This window comes from Panthera onca, chromosome C1 (assembly GCF_046562875.1).
Source record: "Panthera onca isolate mPanOnc1 chromosome C1, mPanOnc1 haplotype 2, whole genome shotgun sequence".
NCBI classification, from domain to species: domain Eukaryota; kingdom Metazoa; phylum Chordata; class Mammalia; order Carnivora; family Felidae; genus Panthera; species Panthera onca.
The window spans coordinates 103,579,385-103,595,185 of NC_138346.1; the positions used below are offsets into that span (position 1 = coordinate 103,579,385).

Sequence of the window (15,801 nt, forward strand, 5' to 3'; positions counted from 1 at the left end):
CCTAGAATGTACTCCCAACTTCTAGATTTGTTTTTCTAAATGGCTGCTGATATTTTGAATAATCTAATTTCCCCCTAGGATTTGAAATGTATCCTTTAAGATGTGTTTAAGTTCCTGTTTATGCTTGGGTCTATTTCGGGACCTTTTCCTTTTTTGTTAATCTTCTCTCTAATCTTTTTTTCCCCCCATGCCATACCACACTTTTAAAAATTACTGTATCTCCTTTTAATATTTCAAGGTTCTAGAAAACTGTGGAGATTATATATTGTCTGTGTACCAAATGTCAAGCTTTGTACTATCTTCACATTTTGCTGTAGTAGGTATAGACTGTTTTTCCTTATCTTTTTTTATTGAGTTGTAATTTCCGTACCATAACATTTTCCCTTTATAAGTATACAATTCAGTGCTTTTTAGTATGTTGACAAAGTTTTGCACCATTACCAGTAATCTAATTCCATAACGTGGTCATCACCTCTAAGAGCAACACCATACCCATTGCAGTCTCTCCACATACTGGATTTGCTTACTCTGGACAGTTCATCTAAAGGAATCACACAATATGTGGCCTTTGTGTCTGGTTTGTTTCAATTAACAGAATGTTTTGAAGGTTCATCCGTAGTGTATCATGTATTGGTACTTCGCTCCTCTTCGGGGCTGAATAATATTCCACTTTGTAGATAGACCACATTTTGTTTATCCATGTATCAATTGATGGACACTTGTGTTCCCACTTTTTGACAATTATGAATAAAGCTGCCGTGAACATTCACATAAGAGAATTTTGGGGGTGCCTGGGTGGTTCAGTTGGTTAAGTGTCTGGCTCTTGATTTGGGCTCAGGTCATGATCTCACAGTTCATGAGTTTGAGCCCTGCATTGGGCTTCACACTAACAGAGTGGAGGCTGCTTGAGATTTTCTCTGTCCCTTTCTCACTGTCCCTCCCCTGCTTGTGTGTTCTCTCTCTCTCTCTCTCTCTCTCTCTCTCTCTCAAAATAAATAAACAACAACAAAAAATAATTTTTGTAGACATGCTTTCAGTTCTATTAATATATACCCAGGAGGGTTATTGCTGAGTCATTTGGTAACTCTTAGGTTCAACTTTTGAGGAACTGCCAAACTGTCTTCCAAAATAGCGACATTTTCTGTTCCCACCAACAGTGTATATGGGTACCACTTTCTCCACATTCTTTCCAGTGCTCATTGTTCTCCATCTTTAGAATTATAGCCATCCTAGAGAGTATGAAGCATGTCTCATTGTGGTTTGACTTTTGATTCACTGAGGATGTTGGATGTCTTTTTTACTTTGGAGAAATGGCTATGCATATCATTTATTTTTGTAGTAACAGCTTTATTGAGATAAAATTTAAATGCTATGGTGGGGGAAGGGGCACCTGGGTGGCTTTAGCCACTTGAGCATCTGCTTCTTGATTTCGGCTCAGGTCATGATCCCAGGGTTGTGGGATCGAGCCCTGCATTGGGCTGAGCGTGGAGCCTGCTTAAGATTTCCTCCCCCTCCCCCTCCCTCTCCCCCTCTTCCTCCCTCCCTCCCTCCCTCCCTCTCTCTCTTCCTCTCCCCCTCCCTCTCTCCCTCGCTTGTCTGTGTGTATATGCTCTAAATAAATAAATAAATAAACAAATATGCAATTCACCCATTTAAAGAATATAATTTAGTGGGTTTTGTTTTGACATATCTGAATTTTAAAAAATTATCCATAGTTCCTTCATTGTAACTGCCATTACCTAAGTCAGTCACGGTTTATTCTTTTATTAATGGACCAGGGTTTGTTCCAAATTAACGTTGTACATGTTCTTCCTTACACATGTTGTGAGGATTTTTTTAGGGTGTATACCTACATGGGAGTGAATTTGCTGGGTCATGACATAACACTGAGCAGAATGGCTGCGGAATCTTTTCATCTTCTTCTTTCCATGTTTTGCAGCAGTGTAAAGTACATATGACTAATCTTTTCTTGAAGGTGTGGGAGAATTCATTGTAACACATGTTGTTTCACTCCTTTTAATGCTCACTTTTTCTTACATTGAATCTTTTCCTCTGAGCTGTTTCTTCTTTCTGAAGCACAAAGTTATATTTTTTTCTTTTTTAGGCTTTACTGCTTGCTTATTCTTGAAGTTCTTCATTTTCATTACTGTATGGTCTAAGAATAGGTTTAAAACAGTTTTTTTTGTTGTTGTTGTTAGTATTCAAGGTGGCCTTTCCATCTGAAGACCTATGTCTTTTTTCAGTTCTGGAAAATCATAAGTCATTATCTTCTTGAATGTCTAGTATCCGTTAATTGAAACATCTTGATTGCTGCTCTGTTTCTCACAACTATTTCTTCTTTTTTTGTTTCCTTGCCTCTTTTTGCCTCAGAGTTGTGGCTGCAACAGTCATAGCTTCCACTTCACTTTTTCACTCTGGGATTTATTTCTTATTTTTTCTCATTCTCCTTGTAGGATTGGACAGGAACTGCTCCTGTTTGCACACTTTTCAGTGACATTAGGAAGGACTGGGGTTTCCTGCTGGATGTGTTTTCCTGGTGGATGACGGTCTTTGGCTCTAGATTTCCCCCTTTCCTCCCTGGTGTTGAAGCCATCTGTAACGCTGCTCCTGTTCTCACTATTCTTATCTGGGATTAGACACCACTGTGATTCCGGCCAGGCCTTCGGGTAGCAGATTCTCTGGCATCCTGTCATCTGGCTAATCCTGTTGTAATATCTGGAGTACTCTAGATGTGGCTTCTGCCTTCTGCAGCAGAGCTCTGCAGCCTGTGTCCTTAAGTGTTGGCTTCTCCCTCTGGTTTCCTGACTGTTCTCCCATATCTCAGGTATTCTGATTCATTTCTAGTCCACCAAGGTTTCCCATCCATGTATTTGATAACAGCTTTTAAAAATCAGTCGCTTGGGGGCACCTGGATGGCTCAGTCGGTTAAGCGTCTGACTTCAGCTCAGGTCATGATCACGTGGTTCATGAGTTCGAGCCCCACGTCGGGTTCTGTGCTGACAGCTCGGAGCCTAGAGCCTGCTTCAGATTCTGTGTCTCCCTCTCTTTCTGCCCCTCTCCCACTCATGCGTGCTCTCTCTCTCGCTCGCTCTCTCTCTCTCTCTCTCTCTCTCTCAAAATGAATAAACATTAAAAAAATTTTTTTTAATCAGTCACTTGATTTATCTTTTTGGTGTATCTGCCTTATTTTAAGATAAATCTTTTCTGAACCTTCAGTAAGATTTAAGAGGGAAGTAAAGTAGTCTGCCATTTTGATCCATCTGTGAATGAGTCTGATGTGGATATGAAAATTGTTACATGGTAGATGGGGAAGGGTCTCACAAAGGCATATGAGTGCAACACTGACTGCCATCACGCCCCTCACAAATTGTCATTTCTTCTTCCTCTACGTGAAGCATTACTCTTCTTCGTGAAGCCCTTTCTTTGAAAATGCTCCCTATGCCTGTATAGGTGCTCCATGATGTGAATTTATCTTTTTCTTCCAGTGCTGTATTAAATGAGAATAATGTGCCCCTTCCTGAAGATTCTCTTGCTCTGATGCATACCACACCTGCAGCAAATGGTTCTGTTCTTAAGGTAACAACCCTTACTTTTGAAGGTTTCTCTGAAGACCATACTGAGTTGAGTCCTGCAGTATAATCATAGACATCTGGTGATTTCTGGTGGATACCGGAACTTAAGCTGTAAGAAAAGCATTGAGCCTCAGTTCTCTAGGGAGAATCCTATTGTCAGATCTCTCACAAGAGTATCACGGGGTTTCTTCAGTTTCTCTGTTATTTGTTGGCCTTTTGTTTTAGGTGCTCTTTGTATTTTTGGTTTTTTTGATGCTGGCTATGCCTCCCTAGTGTCTCAAATGATAGATGACACATAGTAGGCACTAAATAAATATTAATTGAAACACCAGCAACCTATCATTGTGTTGGCAGTATTTACCAGGTCATCACAGCCTCTGCCTTCCTGATAGCCACTTGTGACACCTGTATCAGTCTAGAAATCAGAGAAACCCAGTTCATTGCCCACTGAGTGTTTTAATTTGCAAGTTAAATAAGAAATTGTCCTTGCAAATAAACGTTTACCTCTTTAACTACATAAATGCATTTATTGTAGAAATTTGCCAAATCCTTCATAAAGAGAAAAAATTAGGAATCTCCTATATTCCCACTATCCAAAGACAATGTATAGTTAATATTTAGGTGTATAATTTTTCAGACTTTTGGGTTTAAAAAAAATCCAACCTAAAATATCTTCAGTTAGGAGCTTCCTTTCTGCTAATTAAAATTCTAAAAAGCCGTATTGACATTGTTGGTCATTGAAATTGAAGTGGAACCTGAGATTTTTTGGAACAGAGGAGGACATTTAATTCAAAGATTTATTGCATTTGTAATATGTACCAGACAACACGCTAGTTTCAAAAATTCAGAAGTGAATGAAACACGGCCTCTTTTTTCAAACTGCTTATATTCCACTGGGGAACATAATTTTAATACATTGTGGTAGAGACAGATACACGCTGTTTGGGGCACTCACCCAGGCCACGGCGGGGGGTGGGGGGTGGGGGGAGGGTTGGTATAAGAGGAGGGAGATGTGAGAAGTGAGAGAACAACTTTTTCCTATGTGTGATTAAAATTAAGTTGAATGTTGAGACATAAATAGGAGATTGACCACAGCCTCAAGGCAGATAGGTGGAAATAGAACTGTATAAACCAAGGGCCTTTTTGTTATGTGTACTAGACCCTGAATTCTTCTTTTATTTCCAGATTGGAATTTTATCTTTTATTCTCTTTAAGTTCTTCCTACCTACCTACCTTGTCTCTCTATCTCTCTCTTCTATAGTACAGAGCTGCATCTTCCATAAGGTGCTTCAAATAGTAATTAAAAAGTGTTAATTAACATTTATGGGGGAAGTTCATATTGTACTCTTCTGTAAACAGTGATGTACTGGCACATCTGGATAAAGCAGTGTTTGTAATTTAGGCATCTTCTTCACTCACTGTCTCCTATGCTGAACCTTTTTACCTCTCTCTTCAAGTCTAAGAACTAAGAGCCAGGACGGTCTTAACCTTACCCGAGTTTTGTCTCACTAAAAAGAGTAGCTTTGTAAAAATTCACATGATACTTTATCTTTTTCAGCTTCTGATTGTAGTCTGGTTCCCCTTCAAGCAAAAGTGGAATCACTATAATAACCATGATTCCTGAATGTCCTGGATTTTTTTAAAGGTTAACACCAAGCAGGCCTGAGTCAGAATTGTAAATTGAGAAGATGCGGAAAAAATTTAGTTAGGTGGTTAATGATTCATTTAACAGGTATGTATTTTTTATCTTCCCTAGGATGCTACAGATGAATTGGATGCCTTGCTTTTATCTCTGACTGAGAATCTAATTGACCACACAATCACACCTCAGGTAAATATGCTTAAAACAGCAAAGTGGAAAGGAATTTCTGTTTTGAAAAGTATTCCTGCTACATTCCAATCTTTGCCTTTTTTTAAAAAAAGTTTATTGGGGTGCCTGGGTGGCTCAGTCGGTTAAGCGTCCGACTTTGGCTCAGGTCATGATCTGGCGGTCCGTGGGTTCGAGCCCCGCGTTGGGCTCTGTGCTGACAGCTCAGAGCCTGGAGCCCTGTTTCAGATTCTGTGTCTCCCTCTTTCTCTGACCCTCCCCTGTTCATGCTCTCTCTCTGTCTCAAAAATAAATAAATGTTAAAAAAAATTTTTTTTAAATAAAAAAAAGTTTATTTTGAGAGAGAGAGTGTGTGTGTAAGTAGGGGGGAGGGGCAGAGAGAGAGAGAGAGAGAGAGAGAGAGAGAGAGAATCCCAAGTAGGCTCCATGCTGTCAGTGCAGAGCCCCACACAGGGCTTGATCTCATGAACTGTGAGATGGTGACCTGAGCTGAAATCAAGAGTCAGACGCTTAGCCAACTGAAGCACCCCCAAATTTTGCCTTTTTAACCATATAGTAAAACTGTTCATTTAATAAGGGGCCATACTTCAGTAACCACTTAGCTTTGCCTTTCTACTAAAATTTCACCACTTTGAATTTATGTGTCACTTTATAGAAACCACATGTTACTATAAGCCTCTTTGTTATTCAACATTATATTAAATAACATGAGAGGAAGACTGGGGATAAATATAGAGTTAAAACAATAAGGATACAGAGCATAAGAATGGTTGGCATTGAACATATTGATTGTTACTGCAGTATGGAAGATGCTCTGTTGGATACTATGTCTGAATTATAATACAAATAAGAAACAGTTCTTTCCTGCCAGAGACGTAGGGATGAAAGGTATACAAATAACTCATTTAGTGTCTTCTGAGTAACATGACAAGAACTGCTTTGGGAACTACAAGTCATTCTTAAGGCTTGGAAGTACAGATAGTGCTTTCTGTGCAGCTGGGTGTTTGCTTAGATCTTTAGTTCTTAAACTTAGGTGTGTATCAGAATCATCTGGAGGGTGCATCAAAGATTACTGGCTCCACCTTCAGAGTTTCTGATTTGGTGTCGGGGGTTGGGGCCTGAGAAGTTGCATTTCTCGCATGTTCCAGGTGATGCAGATGTGGTTTGGGAACTACTCTTTTGGAACCACCAGCTTAGATCAATAAACAGAGACTTGACCAAAGGATAAGAATAAATCACAAATCTGGAGAAGTGGATAGGCAGAAGATAAAAGGGATATTGTCAGTATTGGGCCATGGTAATCCTTTATAAAGACAAAAAAAAAAAAAAAGGAACTTTGAAGATTAATGTAAGATGGCCTAAAGGCCAGAGAAGGAATCCCTGGGGCCTAACTCAGAACCTTATTCCATGTACACTCTATCATAAGTGGATAGAGTGATGAAAATCAAATTGATGAAACAACCCTTTTGTGTCACTAATATGTTTTCCCTTCCCTAAAAATTAAGAATGCTTTTTTATTTTAAATCAAAATTTAGAATATGATGTATTTTAGATTCTGCATCTGGACTGTTCTGTTACACTTACAGATTTCTCCATTACTAGGTCTGTAACGCTCTTTTAATAACTAGCTTTTTAACTGATTTTGATATACAGTAAGGTCAGCCAGGCATCATTATGTAGCTGTTTTGTTTTGTTACTTTTGCTTATTACTTCTTTCAGAAGAATTATAGAATTTTTTTTCAGGTCCTACCCCTCCAAAATCCTTTGGGTTTTTATTTGCAAATACATTAAATTCATAAGTTAATTTGAGGAAATTGCCAAATTTGTAATAATTTTTCTTCTTAGCTAAGAATACAATGTTTTTCTCATTCAAGACTTCCTGTATTAAAGTTTGTCATTATAGCCCCGCCAATATAAGTTCTGTACTTTCTAATTTTTATTTTTTTCAGGTATTCCTGTTTTTTTGTGAGATTTTATTTTCCCATTAATTTTAAACTGGCTTTAAGAAGGCTATTGTATTCTGAAAAACAATTCAACAAAACTTTTCATCACTGAAAACAGTAAAACTGTACAAATAAAACAGTAAAGCTATAAAAAATTATAGATATTTAAATAAAGTATGCATTGGGGCGCCTGGGTGGCTCAGTCGGTTAAGCATCCCACTTCAGCTCAGGTCATAATATCACGGCACGTGAGTTCGAGCCCCATATCAGGCTCTGTGCTGACAGCTCAGAGCCTGGAGCCTGCTTTGGATTCTGTGCTCTCCCTCTCTTTCTGCTCCCCACCCGCACTTGTGTGCTCTCTCTCTCTCTCTAAAATAAATAAAACATTTAAAAAAATTAAATAAATAAAGTGCATTTTATTGAGGGAAGGGTTTTTATTATATTTTTATGTTTACCTCATTTATAGTTAGCATTCTCAAGGAGTGTGCAAATTATAATCATAAAGTTCTATCTTCCCTGAGAGGAACAAAGGCAGAAAGAATCTAAAATTTATAGCAGAAATATCTATTACTAAGGCTAGGGAAAAAGTTCTGGAAAGCGCTAAGATTCCGATCAGTTTGGAAATTAGTAAATATGTAACAAATTTGTGACAAGATATCTCTAAGACCAATAGGATAGTATCCAATTTTTTTAAAGTCAGATGCCCAAATTATATCTCTCAGGCCACAGCAGACTATCTTCTTAGGTCCATGCAGGTCTTCTTTTGTTTGTCTTCTTTTGTTTTCCTTTGGCCTCCATTCCTGACTTCCATTCCCCTTTTCCTCCGAGGCACCCATTCTACTGTATTTGCTGTGTGTCCTTCCAGGAAACTTTCATATATTTATTTAGATAAACATCTGCTAAAAGCAGTATGGAGGTTCCTCAAAACATTAAAAATAGAATCACCATATGATCCAGTAATTCCACTCCTGGGTATTTACCCAAAGAAAATGAAAACAGTAATTCAAAAAGATCTGTGCACCCATATGTTTATTGCAGCATTATTCATAATAGCCAAGATATAGAGGCAACCCAAATATCGACTGATATTACATGGATGGATAAAGAAGTTGTGGTATATGCATACAATGGAATATTAGTAATAAAAAAGAATGAAATCTTGCCATTTGCAACAACATGGATGGAGCTAGAGGGCATAATGTTAAGTGAAATAAGGGAGACAGAGACAAGTACCATATGATTTTATTCATGTGTGCAATTTAAGAAACCAAACAAATGAACAGAGGAAAAAGAGACAAATACTAAAACAGACTCTTAAATACAGAGAACAAACTGGTGGTCACCAGAGGGGAGTTGGGTGGGTGGATGGGTGACGTAGGTGCAGGGGATTCAGAGTACACTTACCTTGATGAGCTCTGAGAAATGTCTAGAATTGTTGAATCATTATATTGTACACCTGCAACTAATATAACTTCAAAGAACAACCTCACATTTCTTTGAAGGTACTGTGGGAGAATGTGGGATAAATACCCACAAGTAGTATTGCTGAATTGCGTGCATATATGAATACTGGATATTGCTCTCTGCCCCCAGAATGGCTCCCACAGTTATTCCTACCAGTTTTTCCTTACACTGCGTTTTATCTGATTGTCTAATGTGTTCCATCTTTATGGGTTTGTCTCATTGTTACAGTTCACATGAGTTAAATGGTATATTTCCTCCATTGTTTTATTGCTGATTTAAGTTTCCCCTGTGAGTGAGTCACCTATTCATTTCTTTTACCCATTTTTCTACCAGGTTTCCTGTCTTTTTCCTGATGATTTCAGGAATTTCTTGTATAGTCAGTCTAGCTGTTAATCATATGTCAGTCTTAGATATTAAAAATATGTTCTCATAATCTGTGTATTAACACATCTGAGGCATTTTTATCACTGTGTCATTTTAGCAGGTAGCAAGGAGATTGAGGCAAGCTATGTCTATCACTGTGGAGATGGATGAGTAAAATAGGTGTATAGCCTTGACTGAACAGAAACCTTTTATTCTGATGCCATTCATTCTTCATTTTTTCTCATTGTTTGGGGTGTAGGGTTTGAAAAAACTCCTTCCGCATCTGCCACCCCATCCCCTGAGATCAAAGGTATTCATTTCTGTTAGTTTTAATTTTATTTTACCTTTCACACTGAGATTTTAATCCATTAGAATAGTTTGAAGTTTTGGGGGAGGAGGTCAGTTGTGGTTTCGATATGACCCAAATTTGCATTCATCCATATAAAGATCCAATTTTCCCAATATTATCTACTAAATAATCCATCCTTTCCCAGTTGGTGTGTTTCTGATCCAGTGGGCTCTTTCTGCTCTACCACTGTTGTGTTTCTTACTCTGGCTTTGTGCTGATATCTCGTGTATTCTTATAAATTTCAGCATCAGTATGGCAGATTTTCCCCAAAATTCTGCTGGCATTTTAATGCAGTTTATATTAAATGTATAGATTATTTTGAAAAAAAAAAAAAACCTGGCACTTTTGTAAAATCTTTTCATTTTCATGAACACGATACTTGTGTTTTCGCTCATCTTTATTTGAGTCTATAAATGTTCTCTATAAGTCTTCTTAAGTTGCAGGTTAAGTCCTAAAGACTTTATAGTTTTGTTACAATTTTGTTGATACCGTGAATGGTATTTAATTTTTTACAGTTGAATTTATAAGTTAATTTTGTGTCTAACAGAGTTGCTGAATTCATTCATTAGTCAATCTGCTGATTCTCTTTAATATTCTGTCAGTTTCTAGAGTGTGTTTCATACCTGTATCAATTAGTGATTAATTCCCTTCTCATCTATTGCTAAATCTGTCAGTTGTTGGTGTATTTTGAAGATATGCTGTGAGGTGCACGTATATTAACAGTAATTAAACTTTCTCAAACTCCTTTGAGCACTTTAAAGTGTCCTTCTTTGCCCCTTTTTTTTCTCTTAATTTCCTTTGTGACTGATACAAAATTGACACCCTAGCTTTCTTTTTCAGTTTATATTGCTTAGTGTATAACCTCCTGTGCTTTTATTTTTAGCCTTTTTGTATCTGTTGGTTTTAAGTGAACCTTTGTGAACAACAGTTTGCTGCATCTTGTTTTTTTTTTGTTGTTGCTGTTTATTTATTTTGAGAGAGAGACAGAGAGAGAAACAGAGCATGGACAGAGAGGAGCAGAGAGAGAGAGGGAGACATGAGGAACAGGCTCCAGGCTCTGAGCTGTCAGCACAGAGCTCGAACCCATGAACCGTAAGATCATGACCTGAGCTGAAGTCAGACACTTAACTGACTGAGCCACCTAGGCGCCCTTTTATCTTGTTTTTTAAGTCTTATTTGAATGGAGTTTATATAGATATATAAATTTATATACTGTATACATATTATATACATAGATACATTTATATGTTACATAAATGGAGTTTAATCCATTTATATTTACTGTAATTATGGTTATTATAGGATGTGTTTCTGCCAAACCATTTTTTTGTTTACTTTTACCATGTAGTCTTTCTCTTTCCCTGTCCTTTTTATTTCCTGTGATAACAGTACCTTTACTTTATATTGATGGGAAAGTCTTATGTTGTATTTTTGTTCTTCTGGTGGTCACCTAACTTATTAATAAGACCTGGACTTATGTTAATTTTTTCCTATCAGGATCTAAGGCCACCAGTCTAGGGACTAGTCTGATTTTGTATAAAATAGGAAGAGTTCATGAAATTATAATTCTACACATAGAAGTAAGATCTAGAAAATTAAACATTAAAAAGAATGTAACAAAGACCCTGTGAGTCAGGAGCAGTATGAATGTTTGCGTGTGCATGATAATCAGGGAATGACCTGTATATAAACAGATTTGTTTTTCTGTGTACGTCTTTTGTGCTATTAATTTGGATTAGTCACAATCCACTGTTCAGGATGCTACCAAGAAGGCTATGATTGTTTGCAGTGAACTGAAATGTCAGAAAATAAAATGTTAAACTGGATGCCAGGGTTGGGGAGCGAGGGAAGTCCATTAATAAGGAACTGAAAGTAGAAACAGCATTCTTGGAGTAGAACATTTTTAAATTAAAGAGATTCCCTCTTAAGTGGTGAGTATGGCATCTGTGTCATAGAAAAGGATCTTGGATTCAAAGTGCGTGTCAGCTTAGGGGGAACCATTAAGAACTGTGCACTTCATAGGAGAAGAAAGCATTATGAGAATGATTATGAAAATCAGACTTCCCTAAAAGTAAACACATATATAACATTTATTTTAGGTATCTTCAACATCCATGATCACACCACGGTGGATTGTGCCGGTAGGTGAATGACATTGACGGTTTTTCTTTTGGTTGCCCTGTCAGAGTAAAGCTAAAGCCTGAGGAAAACCAGGCTCTTGCTTTTCCCTAAAAATGTGGGGGCATTCCCAGAGTTCTGTTAACTGGACTTAATGGCTTCAAACTAGTGATTTAATTTTTCTATTTGTAAATGCTCATTAAGGATGCTGACAAAAACAGAAATAAAAATCTGAGGTGAAAGATGGTAAAAAAACAAACCCAAACAGCCATGACCATCAGGATGCTCTTACTTATGACCATAATCATTAGAGAAGATGACTTGGAGCTGAAGGGCTGACGCCCGGGTGGGCATTGTCACCCCTGCTTACATGCCTTGTCTTCTCCCTCAGCAGAGCCGTGTTCTTTCTGATGGACTGGCAGGAAGCGTGCCGTCCTTGGCGGGGAAGGAGGGACATGGTAATAGAGAAGCAGCCTCGCTGATTTCTGCCCCGGCACCATTCTTGGTGGATGCTGTGACCAGGTGAGGAAATTATTTCTCCATTGCAATTCTTAGGCATCTGTTAGGAAAAAATAGTAAAATTAATATATTTATAGCAGTAATGTCAGTTCTTCTTTAATTCAACTTAATTGAAACTGGGTAAATTTTTTCTGTTTATTATTTAGAATAGTGTTTCTTTCTATTTTCTTGTCAGTTAGTCTTCTACAAAATTATGAAGTAGGCCTTATTATTACTAGGTTTTTTTAATGAAATCTTCATAAATGTTAATAGGCTTATCTTGAAAAATTTATATTTGTTTTCAAATTCATTTATATCTTTTCCTTTCATGCTTTAACTGTTATGTTGTCCATCAGTAAGGTGAAGAGTCACAGATAAGAGGGAGATAGGAGATTCCCAAGGTGAGGCTCTGGCACACCTTGTACTGACACCTGTTACAAGCTTATTTCAGCATATCGCATGCCACAAACAGAAGCTGGACCTAAAAGACCTTTCGCTTGGCATGTAGTTCTTCAGCTTTTCGTTGTCAGGACCAAAACTGTGCCTCTTTTGCAAAAGATGTACAGTTGCTTTCATTCTCACCTCGGACTTTTTTCTGATTATGTCTGTTTCTCATATCATCTTTGGATGCCGAGAGTGTAAGTCAGTTGAAGTAGATGCTTTCCTAACTAGAGAAAAATTTCCTAATTAATAAGTGAAAAAAATTATTAGAGCTGATTAGCTTGAGAGAAACTGATAGTTTCATTTTAAGTCGTTTTCTTATCTCCACAGTCTTTAATATAATCACTCACTCAGCAAACACTTATTGAATGTCTGTTATGTACCAGGCCTTGATTTTATCTGGTTTGGCAGCACTGAAGACAGCAGTGAATAAGACAGACATGGGACTTGCCTTGGGGAACTCACGTATAGTTGTCAAATAGCACCTTATACAATCTTAATAGGTTATTTTTCTAACCATTTATATGCCTAATAATTGCCACTGTAAAAATAGAAATTACATGTAGAGGACCAGGTGATAATGCTTTGTAATTGAGTTTATGCGTTCTTAAGGACTTGTAAATTAAAAATGACAGATGAAAGAAGATTGTCTGCTCTCCTTCCCAAAACAAAGTAGTCATAGAAGAATTAAAGAGATCAAAGATGACAGTAGTGCACCTGAAACTAATATAATGTTAATATGCCAATTAGACCTCAAAAAAAAAAAAAGATAAATCAGTGGAACAGAATAGAGTCTAGAAACAAACCCACACATACATAGTTACCTCATTTGTGAAAAAGGGGTGGTGCAGTGCTATGCAGTGCTACTGACAGACTGGATGATCTGTCAGTAAATCAGCTGGACAAATTAAACATTCGTGAGGGAAAAAATTAATCTTGACCCAACCTCAGACCATACACAAAAATCCATTCTAGATGGATTTCAGATCTGAATGTGAAACATCAAATAATAATAAAGGTTTTAGAAGAAAACATAAGCAAACATCCTAGAACTCAGAAAAGATTTTTTAAACAACTCACAAAAATCTTTAATCATACAGGAAAAAAATGGTAACTTGGGTTATATCAAGAACTTCTGTTTGCCAAAAGAAGTAACTGGAAGATCTCAAAAAGGGAAGCCACAGAGTGAGAGAAAATATTTGCACTTCCTTCCACCTTTGCATTTATCTCTATCTCTCTGTCTTTGACAAAGGACTCCTATCTAGAATATATAAAGAGCTATTGTAAATCAATAAGAAAAAAATAGCTAAATAGAAAAATTGGCAAGACTTGAATAGGGCAGTTTACAAGAGGACATCCAGATGGCCAATAAACATACAAGACAGTGTGCGACCTGACTAGTCACTGAGGAATACAAATTCAGTTTTCTTCTTGTTTTTTTTTTAATCTGCATGCTGGTTACAAAGGTATGTTCAATTTGCAAAAAGTCATCAAGCTGTAAACTCATGCTATGTGCACTTCAATATATATGTGTGATAATTAGTAATTTTTTTTTTTTTTTTTAATGATGACTGGTCACATCTCTACAGATTCAGATTTACTTTGGGTGCTGTGTGTAAAATTTTACTTTAAAGGCATAAGACCACAAGAACAAAGAATAGAGGAGAAGACAACAGCAGTTGAAAGATTTCAGGTTGTGGAAGCAGAGAAATAATAGTAACCAACTTCACAGAGAAGGGAAAAATGAAATCTAGGCCTAAAAAGGGGAGGGGGTGGAAACTGAGAAAATAAAAAAGCCAGCCAATTTCCACTGCAGAACCCTGAAAGAGCTCAGGAATTGGAGGTACCAGATATTTGTGAAGATGGGGCAGAAGGTAGGGCTGAGAATCTGAGGACTGGTTGAAAAGATTTATAGCATAGACGCCCCCCAACCTCACTGTACCCATGCCAGCATGATTCTGCAGGTTTTTTTTGTGGAAGAGCTGGGCCAGAGGGGCTCCAGATGTGAAGAGTTTCTGTTTAGAGTAAGGCTCTGAGCTGAAGCAGAGGTAACTCAAAGTCCGTACACTGAAGGGTGAGACAGCCAACCTTCCTTCTTTCTCAGCTTCCAGAATGTTGTTGGCCAAGTAAAATGTCTTCAGCTGAGAAATAAGAGGATTATTCTCTAGAGAAACTGACCAATAAAGACAAAAGGCTCCCAGAGACTAACTTTTGTGGCTGCCCCGATGAGATTGCCAGGAAACCTGCCCGGTGACTCTACTGCAAGCCCATTAGTGTAGGGAGTGTGCTTATGTGTATAGTTTCCAAATGGCATTCCAGTGCTTCACTTTTAAATAGGAATGGGTGCTTCCTTCATAAGTGCGAAGAGGGCCAAAAATTATCAGATGTCTGAGGGAAAATTAATTAGAACAGGTAAACTGAAAAAGAAACGGGGGAAAGAAAGGAATGTGAACATCAAAAACTTCACAAAACAATAGTTTCATGAGAGAGGAGATGCTGCATCCGTGCAACAGTAACAGGAAATGAAAAAGAAAAAACGCAGTATTCTTAGAAATTATTAACCATGTTAAAAATAAAATCTAAGGAAGGCGTGGAAGATCCGTTGAGGAACTCTCCCAAAAAGTAGAACAAAAAGATGAAAATTGGGACAGAAGAGAAAATTGGAGGATTGGTCCAAGGAGTCCAGTATATGAATCATTAGAGATCCGAAAAGAACAGAGTAATTGTAAAAGAAATGGAGATTTCTCAGAACCCAAGTACTTGAGTTTTTAGATTCAACGGACCTGAGTACCCAGCACAGAGAATGAAAATAGACAACACCAAGGACTCCTATTCAGAATATCTGAGTTAAGAGAGGATGTAAGTCTTCAGAGAGGGAGGAAAAAGTATGTGAAAGGATTGGCAATCAGAATGACAGCAGACTTCGCTGAAAGTAAGAAGATAATAGAGCAATGCCTTCAGATTTCAGGAGGAAAATTATTTTTCACCTAGATTAAAAAAATTTTTTTTTGTTTATTTTTGAGAGAGAGAGAGAAAGAGAGAGAGAGCAAGCAGGGGAGGGGCAGAGAGAGAGGGAGACACAGAACCTGAAGCAGGCTCCAGGCTCTGAGCTGTCAGCACAGAGCCTGATGGGGCGCTTGAACTCATGGACCATGAGATCATGACCTCAGCTGAAGTCAGACACTTAACCAACTGAGCCACCCAGGCACTCCATACCTAGGTTTT

General features: G+C 37.7%; 1 protein-coding gene across 6 annotated transcripts in view; it reads left to right on the forward strand.

The window, feature by feature from the left end:
- EPB41L5 (erythrocyte membrane protein band 4.1 like 5) overlaps positions 1-15,801 on the forward strand; it is a 140,594-nt gene that overhangs the window by 118,596 nt on the left and 6,197 nt on the right. For 4 of the 6 annotated variants that reach the window (XM_078451378.2, XM_060625466.3, XM_060625464.3 and 1 more), the window contains exons 21-24: positions 3,486-3,576; positions 5,329-5,403; positions 11,619-11,660; positions 12,029-12,159. In XM_078451378.2, coding sequence (XP_078307504.1) covers positions 3,486-3,576; positions 5,329-5,403; positions 11,619-11,660; positions 12,029-12,159 — 339 coding nt within the window. Of the gene's footprint in view, positions 1-3,485; positions 3,577-5,328; positions 5,404-11,618; positions 11,661-12,028; positions 12,160-12,491; positions 15,009-15,801 lie in introns of those variants that run through there. The other 2 variants (XM_078451377.2, XM_060625465.3) reach the window with 2 other exon arrangements.